General features: G+C 30.6%; 1 protein-coding gene across 1 annotated transcript in view; it reads left to right on the top strand.

Moving 5' to 3' along the window:
* LOC117183108 (1-phosphatidylinositol 4,5-bisphosphate phosphodiesterase-like) overlaps nucleotides 1-21,999 on the top strand; it is a 57,238-nt gene that overhangs the window by 34,761 nt on the left and 478 nt on the right. Inside the window, exons 2-9 of the mRNA XM_033376285.1 lie at nucleotides 16,407-16,510; nucleotides 17,049-17,274; nucleotides 18,791-18,850; nucleotides 18,928-19,065; nucleotides 20,391-20,470; nucleotides 21,014-21,149; nucleotides 21,232-21,332; nucleotides 21,647-21,813. Of these exons, the coding sequence (XP_033232176.1) occupies nucleotides 17,104-17,274; nucleotides 18,791-18,850; nucleotides 18,928-19,065; nucleotides 20,391-20,470; nucleotides 21,014-21,149; nucleotides 21,232-21,332; nucleotides 21,647-21,813 (853 nt within the window). The 5' untranslated portion in view covers nucleotides 16,407-16,510; nucleotides 17,049-17,103. The remainder of the gene's footprint in view (nucleotides 1-16,406; nucleotides 16,511-17,048; nucleotides 17,275-18,790; nucleotides 18,851-18,927; nucleotides 19,066-20,390; nucleotides 20,471-21,013; nucleotides 21,150-21,231; nucleotides 21,333-21,646; nucleotides 21,814-21,999) is intronic.

Raw genomic sequence — 21,999 nt, 5'->3', positions numbered from 1 at the left:
AATCTACTCTCACCATTTTCTGAAAAATTTAGTTCTGAATTTTTCAAAAAAAAAAATCTAAAATCGGTGCATAATTGCGTTCTAAATGTCATTTTGAACCTCATTTTCCGATTTCACCCCACTGTGCACCGGTAGAAACATTGTCAGTGCCGGTAAAAAAAAATTGTCGGTGCCGTTAAAACAAAAAATTATCGGTACTAAACATTTCTTCGCCGGTCTTTTCTGGAGCATATTTTAAGTGTAACAATGAATCCCCCCCCCCCCCGCATGTGTTTGATGCTACTATTTGATCATCAACATCGGTCATCTTACTAGTTGAATTGAAAAAGTTTAAAGGTGGAACTGATATTATTTTTGAGACTAAGCACAGAAGACGAATCAGAGAAATGCGGGGATAGGGTTTAGACCAAAATTGTTTTAGTGACCAGTTACAGGGTTTCCCTAGCGCCCGCACGTTGCATTGAGAAGGGGTAGGGGTTTGGCCAGCAATATTTCTATTGGAGAGGGTAGGGGTTTGAACAGCATTTTTTCTGTGACCAATAAGGTCCAGGAAGTGGCAGAGGTTTGACCAAAAATGTTTCTGTGACCATTTACAGGGGGGCCTTCCCACCCCTACAAAGTGATAGAAAGGGGTAGGTGTTGGACCAACATTATTTCTGCGACCAGTCACAGAAGTGCCTTCTAGCTACCAAGTATTGTTGGAAAGGGGTAGTGGTTTGACCAACATTATTTTTGTGACTGGTCATAGAGGTGTCTTTCTGCTCAAAGGGGGATTGTTGGCTTGACCAGTCACAGAGGTGCCTTCCCGTCCCCCACGAAGTTTTGGAAATCGGGCAAGAGTTTGACCAACATAATTCCTGTGACGAGCCACAGGGGTGTCTTCTCGCTTCCTCTAAGTTTTGCAAAAGATTATGGGTTTTATCAGAATTATTTTCTTGTATTTCATGAATTCCATGAATTTGTTAAATTCCATGAATTTCACGAATTCCATGAATTATATGCATTCCGTTAATTTCTTAAATTCCGTGAATTCTGTGAATTACTGAAATTTATTGAAATCCGCGAATTCCTTTTTTGTAAAATTCGGTGAATTCCTTGTATTCCGTGAATTCCGCGAATTACATGATCTCTTTGAACTGCCCAAATTTAATTAATTCGTTGAATTCTATTAACTCCGCGTATTCCATAAAGTTCGTGAATTCCATGAATTTCGAGAATTTCATGTTTTCGTGAATTCCATGAATTCTGTGAATTCCATGAATTTCGTAAATTCCATGTGTTCCGTGATTTCTGTAAATACCATAAATTCCCTTAATTCCATGAATACCGTAAATTCTATAACTTCTGTAACTTCGATAAATAAATAGGAATTTTAATAAGTTGAAGACTAAAAATAAGTTTTTTATTAAAAATCGTTGTTAATTTTTAATACTTTAAAATTATGAAGTAAAATATTAGTTTTCCCTTGCACACTTGGATTTCGAGCTGTAAACTTTTAAATTTAGATTACATATAAGTTAATTACTTGAAAAATTTTATTAAACAATTTTGACACTTTTTTCACACTACTTCTCTAAATTCGTGGCTTTATTTTTAAACTTCTTCTGTAAATTTGGGATATTTTTTTGACACTACTTCAAATTTGTGATGCTATTTACCCTATCTGAGAAGTGGTTCCGAGGCCGGCATTTTGCTTAGCTAGTGATATTATTTTCAAAAGTACAAATCCCACTCATAAAATATTCGAATACAGTTTTATTGAGTAACTATTGAAATTATTTTGGACTTCAGACACTTCTTTAAAAATCCAATGAAGACAAATTCGAAGAATGAGTTGTAATTCTGCTCTAAGTTTACGCTAAATGAGCATCAATGCAGTTTTTTTATTACCAATTACTCTAAAATGTTTTAAACTAGTACAAATAGTCTCTGGAATAAGTAATTAAGTCAACACACAAATTGACCTAAGCCACACCTAAGGATATACGACTACCCCCTCAAACAAAATATTGTATATTAAGCCTAATAGTGCGCCCGAAAGAAATAAACATTAAATAAAGAAAAATAGTACAGGGCTCGGATCATCTAAAAGGTTTAAAAAGTCACATTATTTGCGGAAAATGGTTAAGAAAGTCGCAGGAAATTTCGAAAAAAGTCGACAAAAAGTTGTATCAAATTTTTAAAGTCTATAAAAAATGCATGATTAGAAATAAACAACTGATATAATAAATGTATTCATTTAAGAATACAGAGTTAATTTATCTTTAAATATTCGTTGCACAATCAAAATAAAATTTTAAGTGAAAAAAATTTTGTTTTGATAGTCTCTCAGCTTAAAGGATTCTAATTTTGGATCAAACTTGAGTTATTTTCAAATACAAAAAATGTATCATTTTAATTGATTTTGAACTTCAGGAATACTTGTTCTGAATAGTTTGAAAATAAAGTACTGAAAAACAGAAGCTTTAAATTTAAGACTGTATAATTTGAATATGAAATGATTCAGTTTTTATCCATTCAGACTTTACAGGCGAAAATCCTCTCGTAACAGGGTAAGGGGGTGATTTTTCACGAAAATAGGCGTATAAATTATTTTAAGTAAAATTAGCATGGATACAATATTTAATTCAATATGAAAAGATTTAAATTCTTTAGAATTCATATTGAAATATATTGTATTTAAAGAAATTTGTTGGGTTCTAAACCAAGTGAGATGAATTTTGAACCCAGCATAAATATTTAGCTAAATAGGTAATGCCTAAAATGGTTGAGCAACCCCGAACGATTGGTTATTCACTTTTAATATACATGAATAAAGAATATTTACAAATAAGACTATTAATAAACAGTGCAATATTGCTTTTAACACAGCCAATGCTACTTATTGTAAGTTTTAATTATCAATATTTCCTAATATATACCTAGTCAGTTTGAGGTGGTCAATTATTACCACAGGTCACCAATTATTACTGTACCCGTTACCCTAGTTAATTTCTCATGTCAGAAAGTCGAACGGTTTAGAAAACAGCTGACACTTAAACCCGAAAGATTAATTTTTAATTAAATAGTTGCATAAAGTAACTATTCGAACCAGATAGTTTTATATTTAATTCATAAAGACAAGTTTTTTCTAGAAATAATTTGAATTATCTGCCTTGAAAATCGAAATCGAAATAAATAGATCGCTTTCAATCCAGAAAAGTGAATTTTTGACTAAATAGTCGCATTAAAAAAAATAATAAATTTTGACAAAACTGTTGCATTTACAATCAAATAAAATGGGAACATGATAGTTGAATTTTTAGAAAAAAATATTTCAAATGTTCAATGAAATAGTCTAATTTTCACCTAAAAAGAATAACTTACAACTAAAAATATTGATATTCTCTTATTGCATTTTATTAATTCAGGTCGTATTAAAGGGGAAACGAGAAAAGGGGGAGTTTCTTGAAAACGCTTTAGCCTTAAAATTATCTAAATTTTGAGGCTTAAAATTCGAAAAATATTAAATATTTTAATAAAGATTCACAAAATTAGTTATTTTTCAATTACAAATGCTAACAATTAAAGATGTTATCAGCATAAAGCTTTTTTGAGAAATTATTCCATTTTTAATATTCTCAGTTAAAATGGTACAATGATACAAAAAAGTGGATTAGCCGTATTTTTCCTCAAATAGTCGGAAAAATCAGATTTTTGTTTGTTTTTGTTTTATTCTGAAAAAGTATTCAAGGGCCCGTGATCAGAGCCCTGTTTGTATGAATGAGGACAACAAAATATTTTCTTCATCAGAGAAAATCTTTGTTTTGTCAAGAAAAATCAAGTTTTTTTTTTGTTTTAGTACATTTTCTTGATATAAGAAATATTTTCTGGGATCGATAAAGTAGTGTACTTCAACTATTTTTCTTTCGATAAGGGCGTTTTTCACAAAGGGACTTTTTTTATTATCTATATTCTTAAAATATTTTTTATATATCTTGTGAGGGGAATTTTGGTGCACAATAGTGTCCTATGGTGTATGTCTCGGGATAGAAAAAAACACATTAATCAAACTAAACTTAAGCTTTATTCCGTTCTCTTCAAATACCCCGGTATCCTCTTATCAACATATTGGAAGTGCCTACTCCTTCTATTAGATCGCTACATTACGTCGCATAGGTATCTGCGTTTGATAAATCGAGATATTTCATTAGAGTATTTTCACATCCAAAGTGTTAAGTAAGTAAATTTTACATAATATAATATAAATACTCATTAATCATATCAAAGTCATCGCTATTGGGACCATTTTTGCCATTTTTTGTATGATAAATGTGTTTTTTTATGTACAGCGTGGTTTCTTTATCTAGATTCATTCTTTCATATGTATATATATATATATATATTTGTGTGTGTGTGTTCTTTGTGGAGTCAAAAAACGTATTTTACCCGATTTCCGTTCTGCATTTTGATATTTTCTTTAAGGGTGGATCTAGTCCTTGGTGATTATTTAGGTCAATAAATCTTTGTGCGTTGACTTATTATTCACCCTGGAGTCTAACGTATTTAAAACCGGTTGCAAGGTTCTTGAGAAATAAGTAATAAAAATATAATTTATTGCACAGACTTTAGCGCAGAATTTCAACCCACTTGTTTCATCAAATCAGTTTGGATCTTAAGACTTTGGAATATATGGATCAGAGAATTCAAGATCAATTCATGTAGGAGAGAATTGATACATTTTACAAGGTGGAAAATTTCAAATCGAATTGAGATTAAATATTGATATTTAATATGTCGAAAAAATTTACACAATTTCATTTTAGCACACGTTTTGCAAATCAAGGCACGTGCGTTCAACCACTCTGAATAAGTCAGTTTTCAATTTTCAATATCAATATTTTTTTAAGAGTCCGTGCAAAACATGCGCATTAAATTCTTTTTATTAATATTACATCAGAAATTAAATCATTTAAGCTGATTCTATTCTGATTCTGTTAAAAATTTCCACAAAAACGGTCAATCTTCCCTTCAGTCTAATTTATATTTTCACTACTTGAATCATTTTTCTAGTGTTTTAATAATTTACTAATTAATAATTATTAAAGAGCCGCAAACTAATAAAAGTCACAATTCAATATTATTATATTATTATATTTATTAAGTTTTGTCTAAACCATTAACTTTTTTCAAGTTGAAATAATTATCTCCGAAGAGAACAAACATTGTGAAAAAGCGGTACGTTAATGAGAATCATGTTTGCTGGTTTAATAGGATGATCCAGAATCTTTGATATCTTAGCTCGATTAACTTTTTAGCTTCTTCACTCAGGAAGTACGTAGAGACCTTGACTCTTCGTCATATATACAAAATGCATTAAGAGTTATTTGATGTTTCATATGGCAGCAGCAAGGGGACACAAAATGAGCCTTTTGACCCGGAAGAAAGGCTCTTAGTGGTGTAATCGCCGCACCCTAGTTTCTCCTGGCTTTAGTACCTCATTCATTAAAAAGGAAACTCTTTTATCTTTTGTCCTGAAATTTAGGAAATTCCTGTTTCTTACAATTTCTTATCTACCCCTGACTTCCTAAATATAAAAAGCCTGAAATGTTATACTTTTTAATCTATAACACATTTAAAGAATTTTTAAGATTCTGTTCTATTTTAAAAAATACTAAGGAATTTTTAATATCCTTAAACTGTTTTAAGCGATTCCAGACTATTTCATTGGATTTAAAATATTTTACGGTATTTTATAAGATTCCAAGGAATATTCATTGTATCCCTATAGGAAATCTGTATTTACATCGGGATAGTAAATGTCCGATCAGACGAGATAATTATCACATTACGTGAAAATACGTATCTACCCTATCGATCTAAGATACCCCTCAAATTCAGAATTTATCGTTGTTCTAAAATTAATTATTTAAATTTAATTTAATTTAAAGTCCATACAAAATAATAATATGAATAATAATAAATAAACAATAAAATAATAGATTTAATTTAATTAAAACCAACTTTTTCACAGATAAAGTTTAATTCGAAAATTTTCATTTAATTTTAGTAACTAAATGGGATTTCATTGACTTGAAATATCTTTGAGTATTTAAAGTGGTTTCAAGGCATTTTCAACCCCTTTAAAAAGTTTTAAGGGATTTAAAAGATTTCAAATAAGTTATTCAGGAGAAGTGATGGATTGCATAGGGTTTCGAAAATTTGTAAAGAAGTTTTCTGAATTTATCCCGAATTCGTTCAAATTCACCTGCTATTCTTATAATATTATCGAATGCTTTTAAATTAAAAAAAAAACATTAGTCACCTAATTAATGCTCCCTACTCACTTTCAAGACTTTTTGTTTGAGAAACTCACGACTGTTAGTCACTTTGGCGGCCACTTTTTTTAAATTAGATTACGTTAGCCCTGGAAATATTAAATTAAAAAATTCACACCTTTGAGTGTAAAATTGTTTGATTCCATTTATGAAATATTCTGTATTAAAATGTTTATATGATAAAATTAGTCAGTAAAAAATGAGGCAAAATTGTGGAAATGTTAAAAACGACAGGATATGCACCCAGTTTTTTTTTTCATATTAGTTATGAGCAATCTTTCCAATCCCTGGTAGACACTGCCTCTTTATCCTTAAACTAAATATTGGCTCTCACGAGGCCGCAGCCAGATTTCCTAGCTAGAAGAATCTAGGCTTTCCCTCTGCTGGCCCTCGACAGGTTATTGTCGTGTGCTACTTGTCTTACATTGTTTATAAACTCACTTTTTAGCATTATATTTTTCAATTAAACTAGATGAAAAGTTTTATTCATAAAGATATATTAAAAAAATAATTTCTATCAATTAATTATATTCTCGTGGGTACCTTGTAAAGCTCTTTACAGGTAAAACGGGTAATATAGCTGTCAGTGCAAAAAAGTACATCAATGTCCTTATGTTTAATTATACTTAAATTTAAAAAAGAGCAAATTAAAAAAATTACTGAGGTACAAACGTTAAAAAAATTAAAAACATTTGGTGCCTTAAAAATTTGAAAAGATTTTTTTTTAAAGACCGATTTAATTTGAAATCACGTAAGTACGTTTAAAAATCATATATAACCAATTGAGCTTCAAAAACCTTTTTTCCTAATTTCTAAAGTATCGGATGAATGCCGTCAAGCATTTATAATACCGCACTCAGCGTGGCGTCGTAGATACGGGGATTAGGCGTTCGACTTATACGCCTGCGTGCGTGCGTTCGATTCTCGGCGCTTGCTGATATTTGAATAAAGTGCGTTTGTCTTTAGTTATTAATAATGTCTTCTCTAGTGAAATTTAACATTAAGTTTCGTGTTAGAATAACGTGCGTAGTATAGTTAATAATCAAATGTCAATAAAAATACGAGAAAACGGAGAAGTATTTGCCAGAGGCTACAGAAAGGTGTTTAATCTTTATAGATTAAACTTTTGCAAAGAAAATGTATTTTACAATTGGATTAATGTTTTCCTTCTTTGAATCAAAAATTTCTGGTAATGGATTATGGCAATGTGCTGGTTAAACTTTAGTACTACTGCAACCATAGCATCACACTTCAGAATTTAAAGAATGATCAATTTTTTAATCAGTTATTTGCATCAACAAAATAAGAAACAATAGCATATGCTTTTGAATAATAGTGTGTGAGGAACTATCTAGATTCTATAAAGACCCTATTAATAGGCCCTCATTGGGTTTCCTACTAATGACCTCGCTAACTGAGTGTGACGCTTTCGCTTACGCCCTCGATAGATTGCCACTTTAGGGCCTCGATAGAAAATAGGTAATCTAGACAGGGCCTCTTAAGAACCAAGTTATAATTTCTACCCGCGATGCTGTGCCTAACCTACATTTTTTATGTTTTTCTTTTTACTCATTGAAAAATGATACCATTACATTAATAGACTATTCAGTATGAGAATCAGAATAATAAAACTTATTGGCAGAATCTACAGCATTTTTTGCAGAATTTTCAGTGCTTTTACAGATTATCGAATATTTTTAGACTTGTTCACTCAATTTAACATTTTGCAAATGTCATGAAAAATAGAATTTTTTATTATTTTTGCAGAAAATATTCGCAAATCGTTAATCGTGATGAAATTTCTATAGCTGCTACTGATACGTATGTATGTTTTCCGTATTTTAACATCATTTATTTCAAATAATGTGATATGTCAAACGTCTAGGTTCACCGAAAACGTTTCCTCTATAAATTTGAAAATCCTCGCGGTACTCAGTTTTTAAATCTTCTCACTTTATTAAAATGATTTTAACCAAAATATAAGTCGCCTGCACAACTTGATTTATACTTACAGAATGCATAGGCTGCCCTGTGGTTAGTTTATACTGTAAATTGTTTGTTTATAATTATTGAAGTCTTCATCAGGGTTGAGATTTGTTCAGAAAGAGTAAAGGACTGAACTTGACTGAGTATTCACTATGAAGTATAAACTAAACAAAGTGCAGCGTATGTATTCTGTAAGTGTAGGAAAATCATTTTTTGGTTAAAATCATTTAAATAAAGTGAGACGATTTAGAAAATGAATACCGCCACGATTTTCAAATTTATGGAGGAATTGTTTTCAGTGATCCTCGACGCAGTCGTTTGATATATCACATGGCAAATAAATATTTTGGTCAGATGAATTTGATCTTTTGTCAGATAAATTTTATCTTCCGAAAGATAAACGTGCTGCAGCATTTTTAGCCAATTTAGAGATAACATTTATTCCTGGGGTTTACTTTGATAGGAAACTTGTAAATTTATCAGATGTATTTAGATTTTTTTTTTTAATTATCGCGATAAACTCTTAATAAAATTATGAGTCATTTCACCTGACTGGCTGTCTTTTTCTAGAAATTAGAAAGAATTCCAGTTTCTTTCATCCAATCCAATTACGATAAAGTAGACTAATAAAAATGCGTTTCCAGAGAATAAACTTGAGTGATACTCTACAATTTCATATCGTCAGTAAATTTAAAACTGCTCGTAAAATGGTGAAACACTTTTCTTCCTTCGAAGCGGTAAAATCCACTCATATATGAAGCCGTTATGATATTATACAGATTTAGTGTAATGTTTTTTATGAGCCCTCTAGAATGCGAACTAAATAAAACATATAGATGCAGCACATCCGAGATTATTTTTGCAATGAGTATTGGAAATCGAAAGCTTGCGTTTTTTTGAAGGCTCGTACGGAGTCTGTATGGCTCAAAAGTAGCTTTGTAAAGCGCGCCGAGTTATGTCAATCGATGCGATGGTAATGGTGTCAAAACAAACATAATCCATAGAACAGTGAGCCTGTTGCTTTTCCATCAATTCCACACGAGCGATTTCATGTCGGAGGGTGAATCTATAGCCGCGTTCTTTCACCTGGGGAAATAAAGATATGGCATGGATAGTCGGTGTGCTCTTCCGAGCAACGAATATTTGAGCACGTGACCTCGTAAAGAGAATGACTTATGCGTTGCGATCGGAATATTAAAACGCGGAAATTTCCAAATGGTTTCATGGCCATGTCGGCTGAGACAAAATGCAACAATGAGAAGCAGAATTTTATGAACAGACATCGAGTGACATACTTTTCTTCCATATCGCAGCGAGGTAACTTAATCTGATTAATTTCCTCTTGTTCTCAAGCAAACTCAGAGATGATATCTCTCGGCGTTTATAAAAAATAATATTTACTGCGCAATTCATTCGCTTGTGAAGAAAATAAAAAAAACTAAGATTAAAAGAGGGTCACGTTCCAAGAGTTTGACCTAATTTTCTTCAAAGTATGTTCTAATTTTCCTCCAGCACTGTCTATACTAGAGCTATATGCCCTTTCTCATGAAAGCACTTTGAATATGCATGAAATTAAATTCACTCTTAGTAAAATTTGCAGACTTTAAAATATAGCTTTTGTTTGGAGTCAGTAAACAGCAAACAGGACTAAGAAAACTTTTTTCCTCATAAATATTACACAGCGTCAAAAGTTTTAGTTTATTGTAGCTGAAATATATGTACGTGGTTGTAGATTGTTTCTTGAAACCGTGCCAGAGGAACGCTCTGATTTTTTTCTTCTCTGTACAATCTCACGACTCAGCAATAATAACATTGAAAATGTTTTTACCCGCGGGAAATTTTTTTCTTCGCGGAAAATGTCTGAATAAGAAGTCTTGTAAAATGTTATATTTTATTTTCATTCGCAATAGACTTTATATTTCAGTTTTTTCCTTCACAAATGATATCCAAGAAAATAAACATATATTTTAAAGGGCATGATCGCAAATAAATGAAATTCCAATAGTAATGAAGTGGTTGCCTCTATAAATAAACTGAAGTGTATAGTTAAAAGTGTTTAAAAAATGTTGAAATAATGTTAATACTCAAGTAAAAATAGTTTAATATATTTTACCCGTGCTCCGTTTTATCTTGTCAGTTTATTTTAATTTTATTCAAATGTCCAGACTTATGATCTAATAAAAACTATAGTAGTTTCTAAATATTTCTCTCGTAATATTAATCGCATGTAACACAAGGACGTTCATCGGTCTAGAAACTTATTTCAATAGAATTTTATACCATGTGGTGTATTTATCAGGATTCACCCAATTTCTTTCCTGCTTATTTTTTCGATAGAACTCGGGGAAAAACTGAGTAATCTGCAAGTTATTACAGGGGTGAAGAAACTGAGTGGAGTCTTCGACGTGAGAAGATTAACGACCGATGAGTCGCCAAGCAAACCTGTTAGGGATGACGCAAAAGTGCGTCTATTGAGGTTGAAAATTTATTGATTGATGTGTTGAGGTATAACTTTGCTTATTGAATGCCTAAATGAATTTTATATAACCAGCTTAAAATACTTTAAATACATTAAAATACTTAAATGAAACCAATTTTTTTTGTTCTTTAAACAAAGCCACAAATATTTCACGAAATAAATTTGATTAAATTAGTATTATTACTGTTAACAAGTATTTTAGACCAAGTCAGAAAATAATGATTATAAATTGTTTATGAAATATAATTCGCGATTTTGAAAATAATTTCATATTCAATCTGACTAATGTCAAATTTAAGTAATAGCTTCTTACCAATTTTTAAAAAATGGTTTGATTATAATAAATCATGGCTTGTTTCTCGACAATCCCGAGCGAAAATGTTTTGACTTGAGTTTGACTTAGTTATGTCTGGAGTTCGTCTTCAAGACATCGTTGTCTGGCTGCTTCTCAAAGCTGAGTCGAGACATATGCCTTAATCTTACTTTTATGGCCATGACCGGCAAAACGGCATTTACTTGTCTGAAGACGAGCCTTTGTTGGCTCATAAATGAGATTAATATTGATGAATGAAAATTTGTAATTATTGAATTAGTTATTTTTAATTAAAAACTTCAGGATCTGTGGTTCTGAACAAAAATAACCCTTAAAAATTTTCTTCAAAAAAATAAAAATTGTAACTTTCTAGAAGGATCTGCTAAACCGTTGAAAATACGTCAAAACAAACAACATTTTCGCCATCATCTTCAAACAACCCGAGTCGAAATATAGGCCCTACTTTGACACTCTTACACGCTAATATTTGTAGGGGCTAAGGTTGTAAAGTAGAGGATATTCCCATACGATTTTTGCCCCTGCATTAGCGCTCTTATGGGCATAAATTTCCAAATCTTCCATTTGGGGCGTCAAAATAGAGGCTTAGTTTTTGTTTCTAATTTAACGCTCCACACTCTTCCTTCTTGTACGGAATAAAATTATTTGACGAAAAATTAACAAAAGTAGAACAAGAAGAAGACATAGTGACATTTGCTTAATGTTTCAAGTTATTTTACACGCGGGAAAAAATATCCATTAAATTATATAGAACTAATCCTATAGTAGAGGATACGCTGGGTAGTTCAATAAAAGTTGAAATCGTGTTTATTTTACTTTGCGTTGAACTAGTCCCGAAATTATAGAGAATAATTCGATACAATTATAACCGGTTTTGTGCCACAAAAAATCAATTTTTTGTACAATTATATTATTACTATTATACTCTAATACTCCTTTAAGTTTCGCATTCCTAACGCCTAAGCCTCTCGGCTAGCCGAGCTTGAAGTCTGAAGAAAAAAAATCTTTAATATAAACTACAGCTGTGCAAGGCCGTATGGAAATTTTTGTGACCCATTCTGTAAAAAATATTGCTACGCTTATAATAATATATGTACTATGATTTTAGATTTTAGAAATCTTACAAATTATTATTGTATATTTTATATGCTTAAACCAGATTTAAACTAAATACAAAAATATTTCAAGATATTTTAAAAGATTTAGAAAAATTCAATATATATCTTCTGAAATCTAATAGATTTTAAAGGATTTGCACAAATTTCCGAAGATTTTAATAGATTTAACAGGCTTAAAAGAATTCAAGAACATTATTTATATTTTAAAATTACTTTAGAATCTTAAAACTAATTTAAATTCTACTAAATTTACTTAAAAATTCTGCAAAATTACTTAAAATCCCGTAAACTCATTAAAAATATCTAGAAATCTTTTAAATAATTCGAAATCTTTTGAAATTCGAATATAAAATTTTAAAAAAAATTTAATCAAATAACTCTTGTTAAATCCCATGAAACTCCTGAAAAATTCTTGAAATACATAAAAATATTTTTAAATTTCATGAAGATCGTTAAACTCTTTTGAATTTTTTAAGAATTATTTTAAATGCTTTCTAATATTTTAAAATTCCTTTACAGTCTTTTTAAACTATATTAAATGGATCGAAATTCCACAAAATCCCTTAAAAACGCTAAAAATCTCTTAAACTATTAAAAAGTATTTTAAAGTCTTGAAAATATCTTGAAAATTCTTGTACTTTTTGGAATTCTTCTTAAATCTTTTAAAATTCTTTAAAATTACTTGATATCTTTTGAAGTTCATTTATAAACTTTAATCTTTTTTCAATTTAAAAGAATTTTTAAATCCCGTTAAATTATTTTGAAAGAAATTAAAATATTTTTAAACACTCAAACATATTTTGTAATCATTTTCAATAATTTGAAATCTTTAAAAACTTGTACAGTGCAAAGGGAAATTGAGAAATATGTGACAATATTTGTGAATATTTCGGAATATTTTCGAATATCGTAAATATTTGAGATTATAAAGAATATCAAGAATACGTGCATGGCAATGTTTAGTGAATGTATTAGGAATATCAGAGTAATCGACCCCTCGGCATATAGAAATAAATAGGTTTAAAGGAAATTATACTTTTTTCATGTTTTTCAAATTTGAAGAAAATTGGTTGAATTTGGTTAAGTTTAATTAGCAATTAAAAAAATCATTAGTTTTTATGTGATTTGAATTTAACACAAATAATTGAAATTTTAAAGGCTTTGGTTATAAAAAAGTTTTAATATCACAATTTTTGGTGGACATAAATTTTGTCAATTTAAAGTGAAGTTGAATTTTTCAAGTTCAAGGTTCTGGAATAGAATTTTTTTCATTTTTAATGTTTCCCATTCAAAATCATTATTTACTTTAAAAGTTTGTTTAGTATTACTATTATTATGTGTGTGTGTGTGTGTAAATTTTTTATCTGAAATCATTCAAATTCGTGATTCTTCAATTCAAAAGAAAATTGTGTGAAAGGAAAATCTATTTCTTCAGAAACTGTGGTAACTAATTTGGAGTTATTTTTTGTTGTACAGAAAAAAATGAATGCAAAAGATTTGTGTCTTTTTTGCCTTTTTCTTTTTACGTTTCTTCTCGTGTGTTTGGTACCTTTTTGGGGGGTTTTGGATCTGGGTTCTTTATAACTATCTTTAAAATCTTAGGGCTGGTTTACATTTTTACTTTTGCTTTCAACCATCATATTAGGGCAAACTTCTTTCCTATTGAAGCCACTGCGATGTTATCATTTTAATATTTATTATCTAAAACCTATTAAACTTTTGCTTTCACAAAATGTGGCGATGGAATTCTAGAGAAAACAACAAAGTATCTGTAACGAGCGCGCAGGCGTCGCACAGTGGGGTATTTTGGATTTGTTCGTGAAAATAATCGACGACTCTACAATTTTCAACCGAATTGAATTTTTTTTAAATACTCGTGAATAAATTTACCGTCGGACAGATACGCCACTATTACGGTTTGAATCGTCAGTACGCCAAAAAAACGTCTCTGATAAGTTTTTTTCTGGTACCGTTGTATTTATATTTACTAGAATTATCATTAAGATTTTTATCAATAATCAGAGAGCACAAGAATCATAAAATTCAGATTCCGCGAGTAATAAAACCATGGAAAAGACTATAATGTCACTAATATAACAATTTCATATCGCATATAACTTTCTTTAATTATTATTGTTATTAATTTTACTGATCAATCAGAGCAGATACTCACACACCCAAACATTTTCATCCAACGAGTCGGGAAACCTTACTTTAAAATAATACATAGTACATTGATAAAAAAATTTTTGTCGGTATTTAATTATTTAAATAACAATTTTTTTAAAATAAACATAAAAACTGTAAGAAAAAAAGATTTAAAATTCTATAAAATACTTTTTCGTTGATTTCTTCAGAATAAACGTTTCTCGGTTGAATAATTTGAAAATTAAAGTATTAACGTTATGAGCGTTTATTAACTATTATTTAAAACTTTTATTGCAAAAATAGAATGAGAATAGAAAGGTTTGCACTTGTAATGGTTGAAAACATAAATAACAATGAGCATGAAGCATTGTTTGTACGAATTACCAAATATTACTGACATCTGAATAGCCTAAAAATCGGCCGACGACTGCCGAAGTTTTTTTGACGTACTGACGATTCAAACCGCAATAGTGGCGTATCTCTCCTACAATAAATTTATTCACGAGTATTTGAAAAAAATTCAATTCGGTTGAAAATTGTAGAGTCGTCAATTATTTGCACGAACAAATCCAAAATACCCCACTGTGCGTCGATGCAACGACGCCACATATTTGAGCGTTAAGATCATGTGATGAATATAACAGCTGATCAAGTCAGTCCTAAAATCAATATTTTTTCATCCATATCGAAAAATAAAAGTTTGAATAACGCGGAAATTTTTTGCGTGAAATCTTAATAAATATTAAAGGATCGTTTGTGGCCTTGCAAAGAGTTGGGGAACGGACACATTTAGCCTTTACAGCAGAAGTAATAAAATATAATAAAGTAATAAAAATATAAAACTCGAAGTTATAAACCGCTCGTGTTGGAGACATACAAATTTGACTCAAGAGATAAATGTATGTCTTAAATACATAGAAACTTGTCTCCAAGACATAAATTATAGTCTGGCTTCGTCTCAAACTGAGACATGCTCAAGTCCAACTTTCCGACTTCAGAATGTCTTGATTGGGAGCAATTCAATTCTAACTCAAGTCCAAGCATTTTTACTCGGGATTCTGGTCTTTACAGTTTTGAAATTTAAGTTTTCGGTGACTGAAATCCTTCAAACAATTTGTCTCCAGAAAAATTTTCTAAAACAAATAATATTATTAAAAGATTATTCACTTATTTTATAAATTGAAAAAGGCAAAGTTATAGGGAGTGCTATCGTGAAGAAACCCATGCTTAGTTCAAATCTGAAAATGTCTCGCATATAATTAAGAGGCGACGGTAAGATAAAATTCATTTTAAAAAAATATTGTTAAAATAAGTACATTTCGCCAGTTTCCATTTTTTCGTAGGAAAACATATTTTCATTTCATAATAAATAAATGATGTTATTTTAATTCATAACATTTAAATTGGAATTTGTAGTCTCAAATATTCTTACGATTTAAAACATTTTTCAATATTGTTTTTTATGTACATTTTCCTTACTTATTTTGCATACTTAAAGGTACGGAAGTGTTCAATAGTTTAATTCTTTAATCTTTAATTTAGAAATACTTTGCTTTCATTTATTTGCAATTAAAAAAATGTCATTAGCAAATACTTGATCTCAAATTTTTTATTGTTTAATTGAAAAGAATTTTAAAAAATGATAGTTATTTGTTACAATTTCTGCAAAATACGTTTATCCTGGTCTGTCATATAACTTTATAAATTTTGAGCACGGAATTTTTGTAAGTTTATAAGTTTTCCTAATTTGTAAGTTTTTATTTCTTCATTTGCATACATATTTGAGTTTAAATTATTCAAAATGCAATATTTCATATTGAAATACAAATGGTCAATGTTAAATATAAAAAGTTTTTCACCTACGAACTCTTTAAAACTGGAACAATTTAAAATTGTGATGGTTTTTAAGTGTTTAAAAATTCCATTATGTACAACTTGAATTCTTATATGGTAAACGTTTTAGGTTTAAAATTGCTAAATTTTATCAATGTCAGTGATGTATCTCATGCTAGAATTTTTTGTTTTAGCCATGTTGAATTCAACACTAAAGAATTTTTCTTGATACACCTGTAATTTTTAAGACACTGAATTCCTGATTTAAAATTTTGGATTTTCCATGATGGGACAAACGGTAAGAGTGATTTTTTTAAACTTTCATTTCGTTCAAATAGTAGCGTTCTTTAAATGTTAAACTTAAATTAGCCAGGCAGTGATAATATAGCGTAAAAGAAATACATGGAATGGTTATTCAGAATAGATTTTGGAATCCAATGTAATAAAGGTGAGGTTTAGCGACCCTCGTGAAAGATAGTGCATGGAGAAAGTCAAGAAGTAACCTGAACTAAATTAAATATTTTAAGGCAGTGTCAACCTTGATTGCATTTTTTTTCTACTTTTGATAGAAGTAATTTTCTTTCAGGGCACTCTGATGTATTATGCTAGAAAAGTTTTCCAATAACCTTTGAGAACCCTTGAAATGTAAAAAAATTGAAAACTTTATCATCGACAGTCTGGGAAAAAATATGCAATCAAAAGTTTCTTCCTTGTGAAAATTTGTGTAGGGGCGACGCACAAGATAGATTTTCAAACAACTTGATGATTAGTCCTAACATATTCTATCATCATGACGAAGGGCTTTTTGTAAAGAATTTCTTGAAATACATTTTCAGCAGCAACAGAAAACATTATTCACTCTGGATAAGTTGGAAGGCGCCCTTGGGGAAGATGACAAAGAGATTTGAGTTCAATTGGCAAATAGAGGTGCCAGAGCCTCTTCGCACTGGATGTATTTTCGATCGATGGACCGAAGAAAAGGATAACACGGAAATAGAATTGAACTGTATGTTCAAGGTCGATGAATACGGCTTTTTTATATACTGGCAGAGTGAAGGAAGAGTACGTATAGAACACTCATTAAACGTCCTTTTATAGTTTTTTTTTTCCTATACTAATGAGTACGAATCTTTTGTTACTAATGTGAATGCAAAAACCAAGAATTATTTCTTTCCTTTCAGTTTACTTTATTTTTCTTAACCTTAATGAGGCATCTGCTCATATTGCAAAGTACACTTTAGAAAAAAGAATGGAACCTTCTATCCTGAATAAATAGCAATCAGAAAAAATGCTTACTTCACTTGCATTTTTATTGAAAAAATTGTGATTCAAGCTACACATTCTACAAGTTCCTAAATATTTTATAGATATATCATTTTGATTAATAGTAAGCTGATACCTTGTAGTTCTTTATCCGGGACAATAAATAATGTTTTTTCCAGGAGGAAATACACCCCTGGCGCTGTACTGGTTCAGTACAGACTGCCGGAGTCCCAGGACTGGGTATATGTACTGGACCAATACTGGCTCATAATGGCAGGGTACTGCATACTAGTACTGATTCAGAATTGGCAAATCGCTGGAGCACCAAAATGCCAGAGTTAATTTTAAAAATCATTCAATTGTTTTTAGCACCACCCATTAATCACCCTTCGACTGCATATCGTCCGAATATTACTTATAATTACGAAAGCTTAACTTAAAACATTTTTCTCTAATTTTAACATCCACTATTGAGATGCTATAAATATATAGCTAAAAAGGTAATTAAAAAATAAATAATATTTGACTGCGAGTATTTTGTCTATAAATATTAATGGTCCGGCTTAAAATGAATGTCTATAATTGAATTCTGAAACATTATATTACAAAATAAAATTTCTAGCGCTGCGAGGTTTCCAACCTACATCTATGTCTGCATCTATCATGTAGCAGCCTGGAGTCTTAACCATTACTCTATACCTAAAGAATTAAAAATCAATGAGATAATCATCCTCGCAAAGCAGAAACCGCCGTTAAAAACAGTTAAAATAACAAGTTTTTTACTGTATAATATTATATTGAAACAATTTTTTTATACCAATTTTTTCTTTAGCTTTCGTGTAACGTTTTGTTTTTTAGGTATTGCAGCCTATTTTTCGAAAGTTTAGAGCACCTGAACCATATGTTTAAATGTATGTTTTTCATTTTTTAAATATTTATACTGTCAGCATATAATACTGTTCCAATCGTACAGCCTACCGTCCGCCAATACTGGGCGAATTGCCAATTATATGTACTGGTGGCCAGTACTGGGTCAGTACTGCGCCGGTTGTAAACTCAGATGGAAAACTCCATTTTCCACCCGAGTTACTACGTCTATACAAAGTCCGTAAACGAGCACTCCGTTTTGTAATCTAGTTCGGATGTATTTTCTTTTTTTTATTCTTTTTTCAAATCGTTAGTGCCCAACTAACACTGCAGAATAAAAGCAGCTATTTGAAAAGTATTATTTAAGAAATTTTCATTTTTGAACCCGGTATCATATCTTGCTTTATGTATAATAAATATGTGCATACGTTTTATCGCATTATTATAGGATGGAGACGTCATCGAACTATGTCAAGTGAGTGATATAAGAGCTGGCGGCGTACCCAAGGTACTAATAATTTTGATAATTTATATATTTTCGCAGAAGGCTCTGAGTTTATGTACTCATGATCTACTTTTTGACAGGATCCAAAATTATATGACAAATTTTGTGGAAAACATGGAGAACAGTTGGAAGAAAAAAGTCTGACTATTTGTTCTGGCGTTGACTACACCAACATTAATTATCAACATGTTGTCTGTCCCGATGCTGCTACAGCAAAAGTAAGTATTTATTTGCAAATAATACTATTTAAATGTTATTAAATATCTGGAGTTTTTCAATTGTTGAATCAATTAATCTTCAGTCAATTAATTTTCACAGTTTCTCTAGGGTAACAAAGTTTACATAAATAAAGGAAATCCGTTAATTCAACAGATATCAACAGATACGCATCAGCTAGCTAGTATTAAAGTAAACTTCAACCGCAGAACGCGAATAGATTCATAAGCAAAAACTTAAGCTGCATACTAATAAGAGGCTGCTCTTTTCTTTGAAAACAAACAACGGTTCATTATTCCCATTTTTGCAAACTTTTCACTTGATCTTCTAACTAATTTATTTCACAACTGAGTTTACATAAAAAAACTCTGCGAAAGACTGAACTATTTGTTGTTTTGCGTCGCAAGATATTAAGTTACTTTTTTCTTTGAATACGAATCTGGAGAAATGTTTTATTTCCTTGAAAACTTGTTTCATATTGAAAGAGCTGAACATGAAAGTAGAACAAGACCTGATTATTGTCGAATAGCCGTGACCATAATAAGTCCACAATATTTCGATACGAAGATCAAATTCTCTTTTAGAGTTTTACAGTATTCTAGAAAACTTGAAATTGATGCATATCTTGAAATTGTTGAAAATTCTATGCAATTTCAAAATAATTAAAATTAGATTAAATTACATGGTTGGTCAATTTTTTCGATTAATTGAAAGCTGATTTAAGTGATTAAATATTGACAGTGATTAGTATTTGCAGATTTCTATCAAAAATAATAAGATTCGTATTATTGCTAAGTTACGAAACCAGAACTTCTTAAAAAAAAATTCTTCGGGAATACTCTTTCACCACTGTTTTAATTATGTGATTCAATTTTGCAGAAATAATTGTATATACTTCATGATAGGATGTGAGGCAATTCAAACACGTCAATATATTGTATGTTTATGACTATGTTCTTGGAATACATAGAGTAGACTTACTAATTATAAGCTTAAGAGATCCATCAATTAAATAGTGTTAACAATCCTTGAAGTATAAAGCAATATCATGTCTTAAATTTAAATTTTCCATTCACAAGACGAAAATATTAACTAATAACTTCCACAATTTATAGTCTTATACCTATTTAATTTCTTGATTACTTTGAATTCAAAATGTTTTTTTCTTTTTCCCATTGAGAGGACTTCTTGCATGAGTTTGAAAAATGGAATACTGTATTTCTTGTCTCTTTGAGATTTCTTCCTCAGTTATTCTATAAAAACAATTCTAGACTTACTCAATCACTATATTTCTCTTTTTTTAAGTAACGTTAATACATTATTACAGACGTGGTTGGATGGCATACGATCAATTACGCATAACGTGAAAGCCAACAATGTCTGCCCACTGACGTGCCTAAAAAAACAGTAAGTTTACAAACACCATCCAGTCTATTTCCTCGTGCTTATATGATCCACTGCACAAACTCGTTGAAAGCATTTGGTTTCCTGAACGAGTATTATGGTCCATCATTCCAGGTTTATCTTCGTAACTGGTCAGCTGACTTCTATTTTTAAAAGTCGGAACAGATCTTATATCTAGCTTATGTCACTTTTTCATACCAATTCACCACTTGCTACACAATATTATTTCTTTCTCATACAATGCAGTAAAGCAAAATATTTTTTCATAAATGTGAGCAAGAGAAGCCAAAAAAAATCGCTAAAAGTTTTTGGAATTTGTTTTAGAAACCAAAATTAAACTTTTCCCCAATTTAACAATTTTAATGCACGTAGAACATTCCAAGCGTATGTTAGAATCCCTAAGGATTATTCGATTGAGTGAAACATTTGAGCGTATTTTAACCTCATTTAACTTCAGGATACTGCTAGAGGGAGCTCAGCATTTAGAAATATAGAAAATAAGGCATGCTTTAAAATTTAGTAATAAAATATTTTTTGAAATGTCAGCTGGATGAGACTCAGAATGCTGCTTGACCCCAATGGTAAAGTTCCCGTGAAAGTAGTAGCCAGAACTTTTGCTTCCGGGAAGACAGAGAAACTTGTCTATCAGTGCCTTTCTGACTTGGGCCTACCTAGTGGGAAGGTGAATATGAAATGAACTTATGCTAAGTTAAGGGTAATCTACCAATAGATGTCTCTCAAATCTTGCAACTTTTGTCCTCCAGAACGACGTAATTGAACCAGACGACTTCACATTCGACGCGTTTTACGCTCTTTACCACAAAATCTGTCCGCGGAATGACATTGAAGAATTATTCCAATCTATGTAAGTGTGTTAACTCAATCGATATACATTTCTCTACTATCACTGTTAACTCCCGCGAAAAGTTACTGTGTATAAGGTGCGTCTATTTGTTACATTCATCATGAAACTTGACCTGCGGTATTACGAAAATTATATCACCTTTTGGTTAAAAGTAATATTTGAACAAATAGCCTGTTTATCAAGAATTTTCTACGTGCGCTTTGAAAATACATATTTGGAAAAAGTATACATTAAAAAAGAAACTATTATGCTTCTAAATCCCGTTTTATCTTTCAGAATAAAAAGTTAATAGCTCAATTTACATTCCTTTGCAGTACGCAAGGAAAAGCCGACACCATAAATCTGGACCAGTTAATCACTTTCTTGAATGAAAAGCAGCGCGACCCGACCTTAAACGAGATTCTTTATCCATTATACGATGAAAAAAGAGCACTGGAGATCATCAAAGATTACGAACCGAACGATTCTGCAAAAAGTCAAAGTACGACCTTGTTTTCTTTTCTCTGATCACTATTTAACCTTTTTCAAGATAGATCACAGCTCAAACGGATGCGATTTTAAAGTGATACGAGGGTAGTTCAATAAGTCCTTAGAATGAAGTATAAAAACAATTTTTTTTGGTTAAATTTTTTTTTATTTTTCAACATAATCTCCTTGGAGCTCTATA

The sequence above is a fragment of the Belonocnema kinseyi genome, chromosome 2, assembly GCF_010883055.1.
Source record: "Belonocnema kinseyi isolate 2016_QV_RU_SX_M_011 chromosome 2, B_treatae_v1, whole genome shotgun sequence".
Taxonomy (NCBI): domain Eukaryota; kingdom Metazoa; phylum Arthropoda; class Insecta; order Hymenoptera; family Cynipidae; genus Belonocnema; species Belonocnema kinseyi.
This window is presented reverse-complemented; position numbering and strand designations above follow the sequence as displayed.